Consider the following 17,123-nt stretch of genomic DNA (forward strand, 5'->3'; position numbering starts at 1 on the left):
CACACGCACGCACAGCATCGCACTCAACTTGGCAGGACCCTCTTTAAAAAAGAAAACGAGTCCCAAGACTCGGGCGAGGCTTTGCTGGCAGGGTAAACAATAGGCGGTAACACGACGCGTCCACGTGGAGCCGAGACAAACAAATGGAACTGGATCTGCGGGCCGGACCAGGGAGTTGGTGTTTTTTTTTTTATGGCGAAACGGAATTCGGTTTGGTGAGATAAGTCAGCCCAACCCTAGGCCTCAATTCCACATTTTAGTTTCGGTCTTTGCAAACAACGCCCACCCCCGCCGCCACAGATATGTTTTTTTGTGATATGCACGGTTGATTTCTTTGGGGTGGTTCGGGTTGCTGGATTGTCTTCAGTTTGTTGTCCTTCCACCGCCTCAACCTCTGATAAGCACGGTTTGGCTACGTACGGCGCAAAAGAAGTTCAACGTACAGTACAGGAAATACGTCAGGGCCATGCCACGTGGCAACGATCTGTCATCGGACTCCTCCACGATAACTAAAGATTCTGATCATTTTGCCACGATGTCGGGGTAACAATATTGACTTACTTATCCCTGGATATTGAACGATAGGGGGAATCGTTAACTATGTTGATCCTGGCGAAACGGCCCCCAAGATGTAGCAGCGTGGTCCGAGCTCTTGACGCTTTGGTTGAGTGCATGGTCCTTGTGCCGTTCACCGGTTTGGTCTACAGCCGTGGCTCTTAAACTTTACTGAAGCCTTGCACCACTTTTGTTTGTCAATCGTATTTTTTTAAATGTATGTTAATAAACACAGGGTTTGGTGAAACAAAGTAGTTGTGCTCATGCAGTCCGTGCTGAATTTGTGTTTCGACGATTTTATATTCTAGAAAAATTAACCCGTAAAAACAAAGTTTTTCACTATAAATCCTTTATATGCGTGGCGGCTAGAGTCCTCTCGTCCTCTGGCTTGAGATGGCTGCCACCTATGGGTCAGATGATTGCCTGCCACAATTAAGCAATTGGTAATTAAATATAAAAAATTTCCCTAAAAAGTGTAAAATTTTGGAAAAAAATTTTCACGAAAATACATTTGTCACGCACAACGAGTCTGTGTGCAAAATGTCAGCTCGATTGGATCACGGGAAGTGGGTTAAAAAACGACTGAAAGATTTACACGGTCGTAAGCGCGCAAGCAAGCAAGTGAACTTAATATAAAGGATTAAAAAAAACTCTGGCCCATGTCTCGCACCCCCCATGTGGTGCAGCGTGCACGCCCAGGTGAAGAGCCGCCCCTCCTAGAGCTCTGGCGAGACACAAACACATCCAGGAGGCTGTGGCTGATGGAGGTCAACCAGTTTCAAGGACGGGTGTGTTTGTGTGCATTACCGGATCCTGTTTGTTGGCATCTCTGACCACAAGCTGAATGCAGGCTGAGTGATGCCTTGCAATGGGTGTGTGATATGTGGTGCTTGAACACCGGAACACATCTCCTGTATTTATGCCAGAAAGGGTAAAGCCTCTTTTTTTTATATAAATATCATTCAATTATTTACTGATTTATCCAGCAGCGTCCTGCCGCAACACTGGAGGTGTTTATCTGTCAGATGTTTTCAGCCCAACTGATGACGAGTCGTATGGATATCATTATTATCGTCGTCGTCGTTGTTGTCGTTCACGTGGGGGAGGAAACCGGAGCACCCAGAGAAAACCTCCCGTGCCTTGCGCGAGGGGGCAACACTCTATCCCCGTCAAGATGGAACAGATGGAGATTAGTCCACACCGTGACGCCCACCCACGGGTAGAAGAAGCGAGTTTCACAACGCCGTCTTTGCGTGATCCACCAACCCTAGCCGCCGCCTCCACGGCGCTGGGTCGCTCCAGGCGGCCACGTGCAGCGGCGTAGCCACCGCCACCCGGCTGGTGAAGGGTGGTGGAGGGCCTTACGACACACACAGTCCGGGGCCCAGACGATTGTTGAACGTGGCCTGAGTTAGGTCGGAGACGACTCGTGCCAGACTTGCCACGGCAGTGAGAGTCGCTCGGTCAAATGTCTGCCAACTTCCGCTGTTGTAGCGAACGATTTGAGCCGCGCTGAGCGTGGCGACTCCACGTGTGCGTACGCTGCACACGGTTTGTTGTTGCTGCTGCTGTGAAGGCCGCGGTCTTGATGAGGCACCCTCCAGCGCCTGGCCCAGCGAGCCAGGCGCTGGGGGTGCGGGGCACAACGATTGCTACCTGCCACTCGACGTGGGCACCCCCAGCGGCAGATGTCCCTGCGTGCCACAAGGTGGACAAATATGCCATTGTCATAAGTAATTTACAACTTTAGATGACACTTTAGAAAGTAAATGTAAGTGTTCTTCTTGATTTAGCCAAAAGAGTACGATTTGGTGCTGAGGATAAATTGGTACAAACAGCATTGATTGTTAAGTGGTCTTGTCTTTTGTGGGGACGATGGGAAGTTACAAGTAGCTTGGTCATGCTTGAGGTTCATGAGGACTGTAACCTCTGTGCAATAAAACATTTACCTTTAAAAAAAAAGGAATCAGCGCCTGCTGGGTGAGCCCCTCCCTCTCCATCCTCCCCTACCCCAGATCGTGGGAGGGTGGTGCTGAATGACCATATTTCACCACCCCGGTCGGCTCGCCGATGTTAGCCGTGGCCGGTCGGAGTTCCTCGCGACGCGACGATGCGTTGCGACGCAGCAATTAGGGGTTGTCTGCATCGCCCTCTGCAGCCTATAGCAGCTGTTATGCACGGCGGTCGCCAATGCAGATGGCTATGGAGCAGTCCATAAATGACGTCACGCACCTGGGGGGTGGGGGTCAGCCATTTGTGACGATGTGTGACGAGCGGGGGGGGAAGAAATGTGACGTCACATCAAAATAGCGCAACTTTAGATAAATATAGACAACACGTTCTACTTAGTTAAATAGACTTTTTAATAAATGTTTTCTCCTACAACATCAGAGTGCAGCGCCACATTAAATACGCACTACAATGACAATAGTTTAAAGCGATTTGAAGCACGTTTTATTTTCAAAATGGAAATATGGTTTGGGGGGGGGGGGCAGAGCTTTGTGACGTCATATTTGAGAGGGGGGGGTTCTGACTTTTTGTGACGCCGTGTGACGAGGGGAGGGGGGGTCAAAAATCCTCCAAAATCGCGTGACGTCATTTATGGACGGTCCCCCTATCCGGACTCGACGCCTTGCCGGGCTTCCGCGTTCCAGGCGAGGTCACGGCCCCCCCTCCAAGCGCTCTGAGGCCACGTGGCAGCCACGTGGCAGGAGGAATTTACCGGATTCCACTTCCTTGAGTGTCAGCGGCAGCGTTTGTGACCCCCAGAAGCGAATGCCACCAGAAGTCCCGGTTTTCAAAATCATCGTCAGCCATGGCCAATCCACTGCTGGATTAAGACATTCCAAAACCATCTCACTGCTATGAGCTCTGTGTGTTGTGTGTGTGTGCTTACTGTGTGTATGTACGTGTTGTGTGTGTGTCCTTACTGTGTGTATGTCCGTGTTGTGTGTGTGTGTGTACTGTGTGTATGTACGTGTTGTGTGTGTGTGCGCTTACTGTGTGTATGTACGTGTTGTGTGTGTACCTTACTGTGTGTATGTACGTGTTGTGTGTGTGTGTGCTTACTCTCATCTCACTCCACTCCCCTCCACGCACTCTCCTGCCTCTCCCCTCTCAACTCACTTTACTCCCCTCCACGCACTCTCCTACCTCTCCCCTCTCATCTCACTCCACTCCCCTCCACGAATGCTCCTGCCTCTCCCCTCTCATCTCACTCCACTCCACGAATTCTCCTGCCTCTCCCCTCTCATCTCGCTCTACTCCCCTCCACGCACTCTCCTGCCTCTCCCCTCTCATCTCGCTCTACTCCCCTCCACGCACTCTCCTGCCTCTCCCCTCTCATCTCACTCTACTCCCCTCCACGCTCTATCCTACCTCTCCCCTCTCATCTCACTCTACTCCCCTCCAAGCACTCTCCTGCCTCTCCCCTCTCAACTCACTCTACTCCCCTCCACGCACTCTCCTACCTCTCCCCTCTCATCTAACTCTACTCCCCTCCACGCACTCTCCTGCCTCTCCCCTCTCATCTCACTCCACTCCCCTCCACGCACTCTCCTACCTCCTCTCATCTCACTCCACTCCCCTCCACGCACTCTCCTACCTCTCCCCACTCATCTTCACCGCCCCTCTGCCCCCCCCCCCCCCTCTGCCCCCCTCCCCCCAGTGTTCGAGAACAAGGACAAGATGGTGATCGTGATGGAGCTGGCGAGCCACGGGGAGCTCTTCGACTACCTCAACGCCCACCGCCCGCTGCGCGAGACGGAAGCTCGCAGACTCTTCCGCCAGATCGTCTCCGCCGTGCACCACTGCCACAAGGTAGCCCCCCCCCCCCTCTCTTCACCCCCCTCCTTGTGGACACCTTTTTGACCATACTTCACCATCGCCGGTCAAGCGATGGAGTTCAACATCCTCGTCGTTTCGTCGGTGGTGATGGTGGCGTCGTTCGAACGTATCCACAAAGTGATCCCCATTGTATCGACCGCCGGAGTGGACGGACGGATGATCGGATGGATGACGAGTCGGTAATCGGAATCGGGATCTGTATTTACACCGCAGCAGCAGCAGGAGCAGGAGGAGGAGGAATCCGATGATCTCTAAAGCTCTTTCTTAATTTGGAGCTTTCGTGACTGCAGGAATTACTCTTTGGTTCTTTCGGTAAAGTCACGTATAAAGATAAATTAATGAATTAAATACTAGCATACGACGTTTCGATTGCAACACAAGCAATCATCATGAGGTTTAAATGAAATAGAAACACAAATCTAGTATACTCAGAAATGGAATGTAATACAACAGAGAGTCAGATGCCCAGTAGGGCAAACGAGCGAACTCTTCAGACGGGACCTGACCACAAGTAACGAGCACTTGCCCCCCACCAGTCTGTGAACGCTACCCGGGGGACCTTTGTCTGTGCATGCGTGTCAGCCGGCAGGGCGCGTTGCGTCGCTTGTGTCGCTCCGCAAGCCCCGCGCGCAGACACACACAGACACACACAGAGAGAGCTGCACACAGACACACACAGACACACACAGAGAGAGCTGCACACAGACACACACAGACACACACAGAGAGAGCTGCACACAGACACACACAGACACACACAGAGAGAGCTGCACACAGACACACACAGACACACACAGAGAGAGCTGCACACAGACACACACAGACACACACAGAGAGAGCTGCACACAGACACACACAGACACACACAGAGAGAGCTGCACACAGACACACACAGACACACACAGAGAGAGCTGCACACAGACACACACAGACACACACAGAGAGAGCTGCCCGGGCTTGTGAGTGTGTGAGAGGCATTCCGCGTGTCAGCACCTGCCCATGTGGCGGAGACGAGGACACGGCCACTCCCAAGAAACGTTGGGTGAACGTTGGGCGAACGTTTCCAACCACACGCCAACGTTGGCACAATGTTGGCACTACGCACTCGCCTGCCTCTCTCATCTGATGTCACTCAACTCCTCTCCCCTCCCAGCCCACTCACGTCTCACGCACAAACCACGATACTGCATGGCAAGTCAACACACTCACTCACCCACTCACTTATTTATTCAACCACCCACTGACTCACCCACCCACCAGCTCACCCACTCACCCACCCACTCACCCATCCACTCACCCACCAACTCACCCACCCACCAATCCACCCACCCACTCACTCACCCACTCACCCACCCACTCACCCACCCACTCACCCACTCACCCACCCACCAACTCACCCACCCACTCACCCACCCACCAACTCACCCACCCACCCACCCACCAACTCACCAACCCACCCACCAAATCACCAACCAACTCACACACCCACTAACTCACCCACCCACTCACCCACCCACTCACCCACCAACTCACCCACCCACCAAATCACCCACCCACCAACCAACTCACCCACCAGCTCACCCACCCACCCACTAACTCACCCACCCACCACCCACTAACTCACCCACCCACCAACTCACCCACCCACTCATTTATTCAACCACCCACTCACCCACCCACTCACCACACTGCCCACATTCTGCAATGCCCTTACATCGCCCGGCTGTAATCACCTCGACTTCATAACATCCAATCAACGTACTCTCTCATCGTCTGCCACCACATTTGTTGGTGCTGTTTGTCGCTGGCCGCTTGATGTATCGGGCTTTCGAGGTGGTTATTGCTCAGTAACTGTTAGCGTTGTTGTCGAACGAGTTCAAGAAATGCACGCGGCATTTCTAGAACTCGTTCGACCGAAACTTTCGCCGCCGCTGCGGCAGAAGCCCCGAGCGAGAATGTGACGAGTGGCGCTGCCGCAGTGGCGAGCCAGCAACACACTCGGCACGAGACTCACAAAGGCTGCGTTGGACGTGTCTGTACGTCTGTACACATGTACGTGTGTACGTCTGTACGTATGTACGCATGCACGTATGTACGTCTGTACGCATGTACACAAGTACGTACGTATGTACTCATGTACGCACGTACGTCTGTACGTAAGTACGCATGTGCGTATGCACGTCTGTACGTATCTACTCATGTACGCATGTACGTCTGTACGTATGTACGCATGTACATAGGTACGTCTGTACGTCTGTACGTATTTTTAACTTCTTTCGCACCATACGTAGCCAACCGTGCACCGAGATTATTTTGCTGCTTCACGTTTCCCCGTGATGAAAGCCGCTTCGTTGAGCTGTCATTTGTGGCCAGGTCGCTTCTGAAAGATTCGTCACTAGCTCAGGGGGCGAGCAGCAGCTAATGAAGCCCGGCAAGACACACGGAGGGGGTGGGTGGCCAGCACCACGCCCGGCCGCCTTTGGATCCCCCAGTGGTGATGTTTACACATCGCACCGGGTACTCACTCGAGACCTGAATCGACCTAGGGGAGTCCCAGTACCGATTCAGATACTCGTCACTGGGTGTTGGCCTTGAGCGGGAATCCAACTCGGGCCGCCGGGTTCACAGCGCGCTAACCGCTGCACAACTCACTACGCTTGAGAACCCAGTTTACCCACAGCTCAGTCTATACGAGTCTATGGGTCTCTGTGTAAGTCCAAGGATCTCTAGTTGAGTCTGTGGGTGTGTAAGTCTATGGGTCTATGTGTAAGTGTGTGGGTCTCTATGTGATTATGTGGGTCTCTGTGTGTGTCTATGAGTCTCTATGTGATTCTGTAAGTCTCTGTGTGAGTCTATGGGTGTGTAAGTCTATGGGTCTATGTGTGTAAGTGTGTGGGTCTCTATGTGATTATGTTGGTCTCTGTGTGTGTCTATGGGTCTCCAGTTGAGTCTATGGGTGTGTAAGTCTATGGGTCTATGTGTGTAAGTGTGTGGGTCTCTATGTGATTATGTGGGTCTCTGTGTGTGTCTATGGGTCTCTATGTGATTCTGTAAGTCTCTGTGTTAGTCTATGGGTGTGTAAGTCTATGGGTCTATGTGTGTAAGTGTGTGGGTCTCTATGTGATTCTGTGGATCTCTGTGTGTGTCTATGAGTCTCTAGTTGAGTCTGTGGGTGTGTAAGTCTATATGGGTCTATGTGTAAGTGTGTGTGTCTCTATGTGATTCCGTGGGTCTCTGTGTGTGTCTATGGGTCTCTATGTGATTCTGTGGGTCTCTATGCGAGTCTATGGGTGTGTAAGACTGTGGGTCTATGTGTGTAAGTGTGTGGGTCTCTAAGTGATTTTGTGGATCTGTGTGTGTGTCTATGGGTCTGTGTGTATGTATGTGGGTCTCTGTGTGATTCTGTGGGTCTCTGTGTGTGTCTATGAGTCTCTATTTGATTCTGTAAGTCTCTGTGTGAGTCTATGGGTGTGTAAGTCTATGGGTCTTTGTGTGTGTGTGGGTCTCTATGTGAATATGTGGGTCTCTGTGTGTGTCTATGGGTCTCCAGTTGAGTCTATGGGTGTGTAAGTCTATGGGTTTATGTGTGTAAGTGTGTGGGTCTCTATGTGATTATGTGGGTCTCTGTGTGAGTCTATGGGTGTGTAAGTCTATGGGTCTATGTGTGTAAGTGTGTGGGTCTTTATGTGAGTATGTGGGTCTCTGTGTGTGTCTATGAGTCTCTAGTTGAGTCTGTGGGTGTGTAAGTCTATATGGGTCTATGTGTAAGTGTGTGGGTCTCTATGTGATTATGTGAGTCTCTGTGTGTGTCTATGGGTCTGTGTGTATGTGTGTGGGTCTCTGTGTGTGTCTATGGGTCTCAAGGTGAGTTTGTGGGTGTGTACGTCTTTGGGTCTGTGTGTATCTGTGTGGGTCTCTGTGTGTGTCTATGGATCTCTGTGTGTGTCTATGGGTCTCTGTGTGAGTCACTGGTGACCACCAACTCACTGCACTCGAGAACGCTGTTTAATCACTTGTGGTTGTTTTATTTCTCATGCTCTAAAAATACCCCCACAGTCTGCCTTTAACATTTGTTTACGTAACATGAGCTTTACATTTTAATAATCACCCTAAATACCAGACTCCTCACCGCAATTGTTAAAAAACACTCGGTTAATGGAATCAGCCCAATGGAGGAATGCAGGGCCCTCTTAAAAACGTTGAGTTGGGACTCAGAAAGCCAGCCTTCATTGGGTTGGGCACCGTCGCAACGATTTGGGCAGTGTTTTTTTTATTGTGAAACCCTCGAACACGTAAAACGACGATTGTTATTATCGTGTCAGCTCAATCCAACCACCCAACCACTCACCCATCCGTCCACTCACCCCCGCAAACTCACCCACCCGCTCACTCACCCACTCATTCACTCACTCATCCACCCACCAACTCATTCACCCCCGAACCACTCACTCACCCACCCACTCACTCACCCACTCATTCACTCACTCATTCACCCCCGACCCTCTCACTCACTCACCCACCCACTCACCCGCACATTCATTCACCCACTCACCCACCCAAAAAGACAAATAACCCACGTATAGCCTTAACAGACTGTTGGGGAAAGTGCTGTTAGTGAGCACACGAGGGGGTGGGTGGCCAACACCACGCCCGGCCACCTTTGTCTCCCCAGTGGCGATGTTTACACTATGCACAAGGTACTCATTTGAGGCTGAGTCGACCTAGGTGAGTCTCAGGACCGGTGCAGATAATCGTCACTGGTGTTGACTGTTAGCGGGAATCGAACTCGGGTAACACCGGGTTCGTAGCGCAGCGTAGCGCTAACCACTGCACTACCGCTCCTCTTCATAGCACAACAACAACAACCGCCATTCGCCACACTCACACACACTCTCACACACTCTCTCACACACACACTCTCACACACACACACACACTCTCACACACACATTCTCACACACTCACACACTCTCACACACACACACTCTCACACAACAACAACAACGACCGCCATTCGCCACTAAGTGGCGGTGACGTCACCACGACGCTTGTGCCAGGCCATGTGCACCTTGAGGCCACGTGAAGTGTCGAACGCCCGCTGGCAGGAGGTCACGGGGCAGACCCAGTTGCCACGGGTCGACTGACCGAGATGACCGAGATGACATAGCACACGCACACACGCACACACGTGCACGCTTGGTGCTGTTGTTGTTGACACGTAGCGTGTTGATGAGTTGTTGTTGTTGTTGTTGGGTGTGCTTGTACACCACTGCATACGCAGCAGCAGCAGAGGCAACACCACCCCCAACGCGTTTCTCCGTTGTATTCGTCTTTATTGTTTCAACGTAAACCTGCGGCCGTGCATTTCCCTTTCAGACTTACGGCCAGAGACGAGATGGTCGCGGCGAACCCCGCATCTCCACATTGCCGCGTGGTCTAGCGTAGGGCACCCCCGGCGGCAGCTGTCACTGCGCGGCACCAGGTGGACTCGGCACCTGGCGCTCTGAGCCTGGCATCAGTCTGCCAGTAGGGGAGCGCGGCGATGATTCGCTGCTGCGTGGTCTCGCCTAGGGCACCCCCGGTGGCAGCTGTCCCTGTGAACATTTGACCCGTGATACCGACTACACACAATGGCCTTCCCGTCTAGAGTGGCGTCACGGGATCGTAGCTTCCACTGTGAGCGAAGCGGAAGTAGCGGAGTTTGTACGGCTAGACTCACACCGAGACCCACAGACCTACACAGCAGACCCTGACAGTCTCAGACCGTCAGCTGTTCGGAAGCTGCGGAGGTCCCCTGAATCCCGGTCCATCCTCTCGTTGTTGTCTCGGCAGAGCGGCGTCGTGCACAGAGACCTGAAGCTGGAGAACATCCTCCTGGACGAGAGCTGCAACATCAAGGTGCAGAGGGGCGAGGGCGGCTCTCACTTCACTGGGCACTGCTCGCTCGCTTGCTCCAGCTGGCACGCGTCCCGACAGCCACTATAGGGGTTCATCCCAGCAGCAGTATTGCCGATGGCTGAACACAAACCTCTGCACCGGTTTCGACATTCCGTGCGTCATCATCGGCAGAGTCACGCTTTGCTTGATCCATTGCTGGTGAACTGCCAGACGTTCATGGGCAAGGACCGGATCATTATGCGCGTATGTCGGTAGAACTTCTTTCGCACCGTACGTAGCCAACCGCGTTAATTGGAGGTGTGGTTTTGGAAACAAACTAACCACAAAAAAGCAGTGCTAAAGAAATGAGTTAATCAATCTCGATGATTATTTAAAAGCGCGCAGCTCCAGCGGCTTCCTAATTTAGGAACAGAAGAGCGTTCCAGACGGCCGCAGAAGTGCATCTGAAAGCGCGCGATGCGGTGGCCGTCTTTGTTCGATGGCCGGCCAAAATCCGTTGCTGCTGCTGTGAGGACGAAATCAGCAGCGAGGTTGAATAATTAATTAAGCTCTTGAATAATGAATGATAATGAATGATGTTTATGAACAAGTAATCATGATTACGATTACCCGTCCATTTCAGATTGCCGACTTTGGATTGTCCAACCTGTACGCGCCCGACCGCTACCTGAGCACCTTTTGTGGAAGTCCTCTCTACGCATCGCCCGAAATCATCAACGGACGGCCCTACCGGGGTCCTGAGGTACAGCCCCCCCTCCCACAGCCCCCCCCCCACCATCCCTCCACTCATCCCGCCACTACACCCCCCCCCCCCCCAATATACTCACTCATCCATTCATTAATTTTCCAAGTCACTCAGTAACTCAGTAACTCGCTCACCCACCTAGCCTAGTGCAACAGGTGGTTACCACACCTAGCCAAGACCCTGACCACGACCCTGACCACGACCCTGACCACGACCCTGGCCACGACCCTGGCCATGACCCTGGCCACGACCCTGACCACGACCCTGACCACGACCCTGACCGCGACCCTGGCCATGACCTTGACCACGACCTTGACCACGACCTTCACCACGACCCTGACCATGACCCTGACCACGACCCTGGCCACGACCCTCACCACGACCCTGACCACGATCCTGGCCATGACCTTGACCACGACCCTCACCACGACCCTGGCCACGACCCTCACCACGACCTTGACCACGACCCTCACCACGACTCTGGCCGCCACCCTCACGGCGGTGGTGCGTGGTGCAGGTGGACAGCTGGGCGCTGGGCGTGCTGCTCTACGCCATCGTCTACGGGGCGATGCCCTTCGACGGCCACCAGCCGGGCGCCCTCATACAGCAGATCTCAGCGGCGCGCTACCAGCAGCCCGCACGGCCCTCTGGTGAGTGGCCTCCACCCTCGCTCCACCCTTAGCAGCGTCCACCCCTCGCCCTCACTCCACCCCCATCAGTCTACCCCTAACCCCACGCCCTCACACCTGTAACCTGTTCCCCCCCCACCCCGCCGTAGAGGTGAGCGAGCTCATCTCGCGACTGCTGGTCGCGAGCCCCGAGCAGCGTGCCTCGTCGCAGGCGGCCGCGCACCACCGCTGGGTGAACTGGGGCTACCGCCGATGCGCCTGCGGCTGCCTGGGGCCCCCCGGGGGGCCCACGCAGGCAAGGGGCCCCCGCGAGGCGGCGGCGAGGGCCGCGGAGACGGCCCCCCGGAGAGCGGAGCCGGCTCCTGCTGCTGCTCCTGCTGCTCCTGCTGCCCCTGTTCTGCCTGCTTCACGTAGGTTCAACGGAGGTGAGCGGGCGGGTCAGTTGGCGGGCAAGTGTTTGAGTGAGTGAGGGGGCGAGTGTGGGAGTGAGTGAGTGAGTGAGCGGGCGAGCAAGTGAGTGAGTGGACAGGCGAGTGCTTGAGTGAGTGATGGAGCGAGTGTGTGAGTGAGTGAATGAGCAGGCGAGCAAGCGAATGAATGAACAGGCGAGTGTGTGAGTGAGTGAGCGGGCGAGTGAGTGTGTGAGCAAAATGAGTTGGCGAGCGAGCGAGCAAGCGGGTGAGCGACTGGACTCTCCCTCCCTCCCTCTCTCTCCCCGCAGCTCTGCGACAGAAGCTGGAGATGTTCAACGCTCTCATCTCAGAGCGCAAGACGTTGGACTTCCCCAAGACGCTGTACAAGTCGCGCAAGCAGCACGACATGACGTCCCACCAGCACCGCGGGCCGCATCCCACCGCCACCACCGGCACCGCCACCACCGGCACCACCGGCCGCGCCACCGCCGGCACATCTGATCACACAGCCGGGATCCTCAAAGCCAGCGCTTGCTGCAACAACAACAGCAACAGCAGCAGCACCGCCGCAACTCCCACCACCACCACCACCACGACGACGACCGGCAGCAGGTTCAGCTTCATCAAGAAGGCCGGGGCAGCCGAGAGGACGCGCGCCCTGCGGCAACCTCCGGCGGCGGCCACGCCCGCCGGGCCAGAGCGGCCGATGCCGCACAAGAGCATCCTGAAGCAGTCGGCGCAGCGCGAGTCCGGCTACTGCTCGTCGCCCGAGCGCTGGGCGTCGCTCGGCGCTCTTCACGGCGGCGGTGGCATCGCCATGGCGGCGACGATGGCCGTGGCGTCGCCGCCGCAGCGGTTGTCGTCGTCGCCGTCCGAAGCCGGCCGTGGACCACCGCCGCCCCCCTCGGCGTCGGCGTCCGTTCCCGACCTCTCGTCCGCCGCGTCGGTCGCCGACGAGGGGGGGCGGCCGTGCCGGCCGAAGGGCATCCTCAAGAATGGGGGGCGCCTCCCGACAAGGTCCGGTGCGATGGCGCCGGAGGGCGATGTGGCCGGGCGCCGGGCGCCCTTCGCGCGCAGCAGCGAGAGCGTCCTGCCGAACGGAGCGGCTCTGTCGGAGCCGCCGAGGTCGCCGGAGGCGCCGGCGCGCGGCCACGGCGCCGCGGGCTCCGGGTGCCGCCGGTGGGCCGGCCGGCGGTCGCGGCGGCCACCCGCGGCGGTGGCGATGAGAGGGGCGCGGTCCGTGGGGGACCTGTCAGAGAGGGCCGAGGAGGAGGAGGCCCCGGGGTTGGCCCAGAGCCAGTGCTACGGGGCGGCAGCAGCGGGCGTGGCCGACAGCTGCCTCTCGGCGCTGGCGAACCTGGAGGACGTGACGGACGAGTACAAGCGGGCCGCCGTCGGCGCCCGCGGCGCAGTCGGCGGCCCGCGAGGGGACGCGGCCGTGGCGTGCGCGTGAGATGGGGGGGGGGGGGCGGGAGCGCAGGGCCTCCCCGAAGGACCCCCCGAAATGTTAAACAGCCAGCAACGAACAGCACTGCAGGGATGTAACTAACTGAACGTTTGGCGGAAGGCATTAAATGGGGCGGTGCGAGTGGTGGGCAGATCGATGGCACTAATGAACGCCGGAGGTACCGCCTCCTGCTTGCTGTCCCGCCGAGTCCAGGGCACTGGAGATGGAACAGATGGAAATTAGCCCACACTTTGCTGTACCGCCTTCTTCCAGCCAGCGAGTGGATTGTGCCGCTGGCCGTGGTCTAGAACGGATGCAAACGGGGTCTCCTCAGGTCTACTTATATGACATCAACAAATATTGAATTCGTGGGTGATTTAATAATTGTTTTACATTCACCGCTGGGTATAGCGACCGCGTGTCTCAAGACGTGAGTGTTTACTATTTTATGTTTTCATTTCACCAGTTGAGGCCCCACTGAGCTATGTAGCTCTTTTTCAGAAGCGACCAGTCAACAATATATAGTCTTAGATTTTTTCAGTAAAGTCACGAAGGTAATAAATAGAATAAAATAAATGAAAACAACTAAATTAAATCACGACGTTTTGGGCGCAACACAAGCATCATTCTTCAGGTGGGGACAACGTAGCGAAAGCACAACGAAGTGGCTTATCATCATGTGGAAATTTATAGCGGCCAAATACACTAAACGCGTGATGATGCTGATTCTAAATGTGGAGAGGAAAACCGGAGGACCCGGAGAAAAATCCACGCGACCACTGGGAGAAAGAGACATCGCAAACTGCAAATATACAGCAGCAGGCATCGGGGTCGGGATCAAACCCACGTGCTCCTGTGTACCAGGCGAGGTAGTCAACATCTCCTAGCCACCGTGGTGATGATCGTAAGAAAGAGACACGCAAACTCCAAATATACAGCAGCAGGCGTCGGGATCGAACCCACGTGCGCCTGTGTACCAGGCGAGGTAGTTAACATCTCGCCACGCGGCAGCTGTCAGCGCCACTGGCGCGTCTCTCTCGTCCGCGACAATCACGAGCGTGGCGCGCACGCTCACGGGCACGCTCACGTTTACAGAAGTCCGCGGAGGGAGTTGCGATAGTTGAGGATGGAGACTCGATCGGTGGAGGCGGCAGATTCCCGCCGCGCGCACAGGCGTGAGCGTTTAGGTTCGCATCCCAGCGAGGGTCAACTCAACGCGATATGGGGATCGTGACTCGTCATTGTGTACACCATCGACACCATCTTCATCATCATCGTATGTTCTCGTTTTCATCAACAGCTATAATCACATCATCATCATCACCACCGTCGTTTTCTTTGTAACTATTTGCATGGCGTTCAAAATTTTGGTGCAATCGTTGTAATCATCATTTTAAATCTTTATTGCCAACATTATTTTAAATACCATCATCACCGAGGTTATCATTACCATCATCACCACCACCACCGCCATCATTATTATCACCACCAACATTCTTTAAATACCATCATCACCAGGTTTATCATCATCATCACCACCACCATCATCATCATCACCAGCACTATCATCATCACCACTACCACCATCATCACCACCACCACCATTATTTTAAATACCATCATCATCACCAGCACTATCATCAACATCAACCACCACCACCATCGTAATTATTAAAACCATGCTGAACTACCACAATCAGCATTACCAATATCATCATCATCACCACGACCATCACCACCAACATCACCATCTTCCCCTGCGTCGGTAAGGAACGAGCATATCCTGCAGCAGTACTTCAACCTTGGCGGACACATTCATCGATAAATAAACCGTGATACGGATGTGCCGGTCCTTGTCATGGGAATGTAGAATTTCCATCACTGCCAACGGTGATGAGCGACTGCTGCTTCCGCCTTGAAGATGGCGGGGGGGGGGGGGCTCTGTGATGCCCTTTGACGCCAACGCTTTGAGATGAGATTGAGGCGCTTGCTGATTGTCGCAGCGAAAAACCGCCGGATCTTGCCATGGAAGCTACGGAGCGAGGCTTCTTCAGCCATAGATGAGAATAATACTGGCTTGGTCGCCCAAGTATTTCTTCATTATCACCTTTGTTGTTATTGTTAATGGTATTACGATCAAACGTCGGGATTCCAGGGCATTGCCCACGGCTAAGTTATAACATTTCATTCGGAATGAATGTGCGCTGGTCTGCATTGGGGGTGTCTCCTACGGATGCTAAATTAGATATTGTCCGACCAATGGTTCTGTTCAACGGTCTCGTACAGTATTTTTTTATTTGTTTTTGTACAATAAATGTCAATTATCTGAAAGCGATCGTGACGCCGTCATTGCTATTCACTTGGTAACCTACCAGCTACAGCCTCCTGTGAACCACGTGGCCTCCCTGTGGCCACCCCCACTATGAGCGCCCCTACAATCTCGTCTACAGATCTCTCTTCCTCGAAACTTTCATCGCCGGTTAAACAAACACACAAACGATCAAAAGCGCTATGAAGTTGGCCCATGGCCCGAAACGTCACCAACTATAAATCTCGTTAGTAAAAAGGCCACACACCACCACCACCACCAACACCACAAACACCACCATCACCACCACCACCATCACCACCACCACCATCACCACCAACACCACCACCACCAACACCACCACCAACACCACCAACACCACCATCACCACCACCATCACCACCACCACCACCAACACCACCACCACCAACACCACCAACACCACCACCACCAACACCACCATCACCACCACCATCACCACCACCATCACCACCACCATCACCACCAACACCACCTTCTTGTTCGTCCATCAAAGTTGATGATGACCATGGCAGGTTTGTCATTATGTTGGGTTTTGATGAGTGCGCAGATGGCTGAAGAGGCCAATCCGAGCCCGGAATTCCCTGTGGCACACTGGACAGGTCAGGGAGGATGTAGAGCTCTGAGGTGCAGCCACACGTCCTTCCTTGGTAGATTTGCGCTGCTGCCTCTTCAAGATGGCACAGGAGCGTCTCCTACTCTCACAGAGGACTGCACCGTCCTGTATTTTTCTTCTCCAGGCAGGTCGGTCTTGTGCTAGGAATTCCCAGCTTTTCAGGTCGAATCCAAAGCTCTTCAAGGAAGCTTTGAGGGTGTCCTTGTAGCGCTTTTTGGGGCCACCTTGTGCTCGCTTGCCATTCCTCAGCTCGCCAAAGAAGACTTGTTTTGGAAGTCTCGCGTATGGCATTCTGGTCACGTGGCCAGTCCATCTAAGCTGTTCCTTCGCAAGCAAGGTGTAGATGCTGGGGATATTTGCCTTGCTGAGGACTTCCGTGTCAGGGATTCTGTCTTGCCACTTGATCCTCAGCAGTTTCCAACACCACCACAACCACCATCACCACCACAACCACCACCAACACCATCACCACCACCACCATTACCACCACCACCACCAACACAACCACCACCACCACCACCAACACCACCAACACCACCACCACCACCAACACCACCACCACCAACACCACCATCACCACCACCAACACCACCACCACCAACACCACCACCACCATTACCACCACCA

The 17,123-nt window shown here is 54.4% G+C and overlaps 1 protein-coding gene across 1 annotated transcript in view; it reads left to right on the forward strand.

Annotated features, from left to right (window-relative positions):
- LOC133356714 (NUAK family SNF1-like kinase 1) overlaps window positions 1–15,859 on the forward strand; it is a 36,270-nt gene extending 20,411 nt beyond the window's left edge. Inside the window, exons 3-8 of the mRNA XM_061574359.1 lie at window positions 4,223–4,374; window positions 10,234–10,299; window positions 10,922–11,041; window positions 11,562–11,694; window positions 11,823–12,098; window positions 12,395–15,859. Of these exons, the coding sequence (XP_061430343.1) occupies window positions 4,223–4,374; window positions 10,234–10,299; window positions 10,922–11,041; window positions 11,562–11,694; window positions 11,823–12,098; window positions 12,395–13,539 (1,892 nt within the window). The 3' untranslated portion in view covers window positions 13,540–15,859. The remainder of the gene's footprint in view (window positions 1–4,222; window positions 4,375–10,233; window positions 10,300–10,921; window positions 11,042–11,561; window positions 11,695–11,822; window positions 12,099–12,394) is intronic.
- Window positions 15,860–17,123: the final 1,264 nt, after the last annotated feature.

This window comes from Lethenteron reissneri, chromosome 55 (assembly GCF_015708825.2).
Source record: "Lethenteron reissneri isolate LAM-NWPU_2019-01 chromosome 55, ASM1570882v1, whole genome shotgun sequence".
Classification (NCBI taxonomy): Eukaryota; Metazoa; Chordata; class Hyperoartia; order Petromyzontiformes; family Petromyzontidae; genus Lethenteron; species Lethenteron reissneri.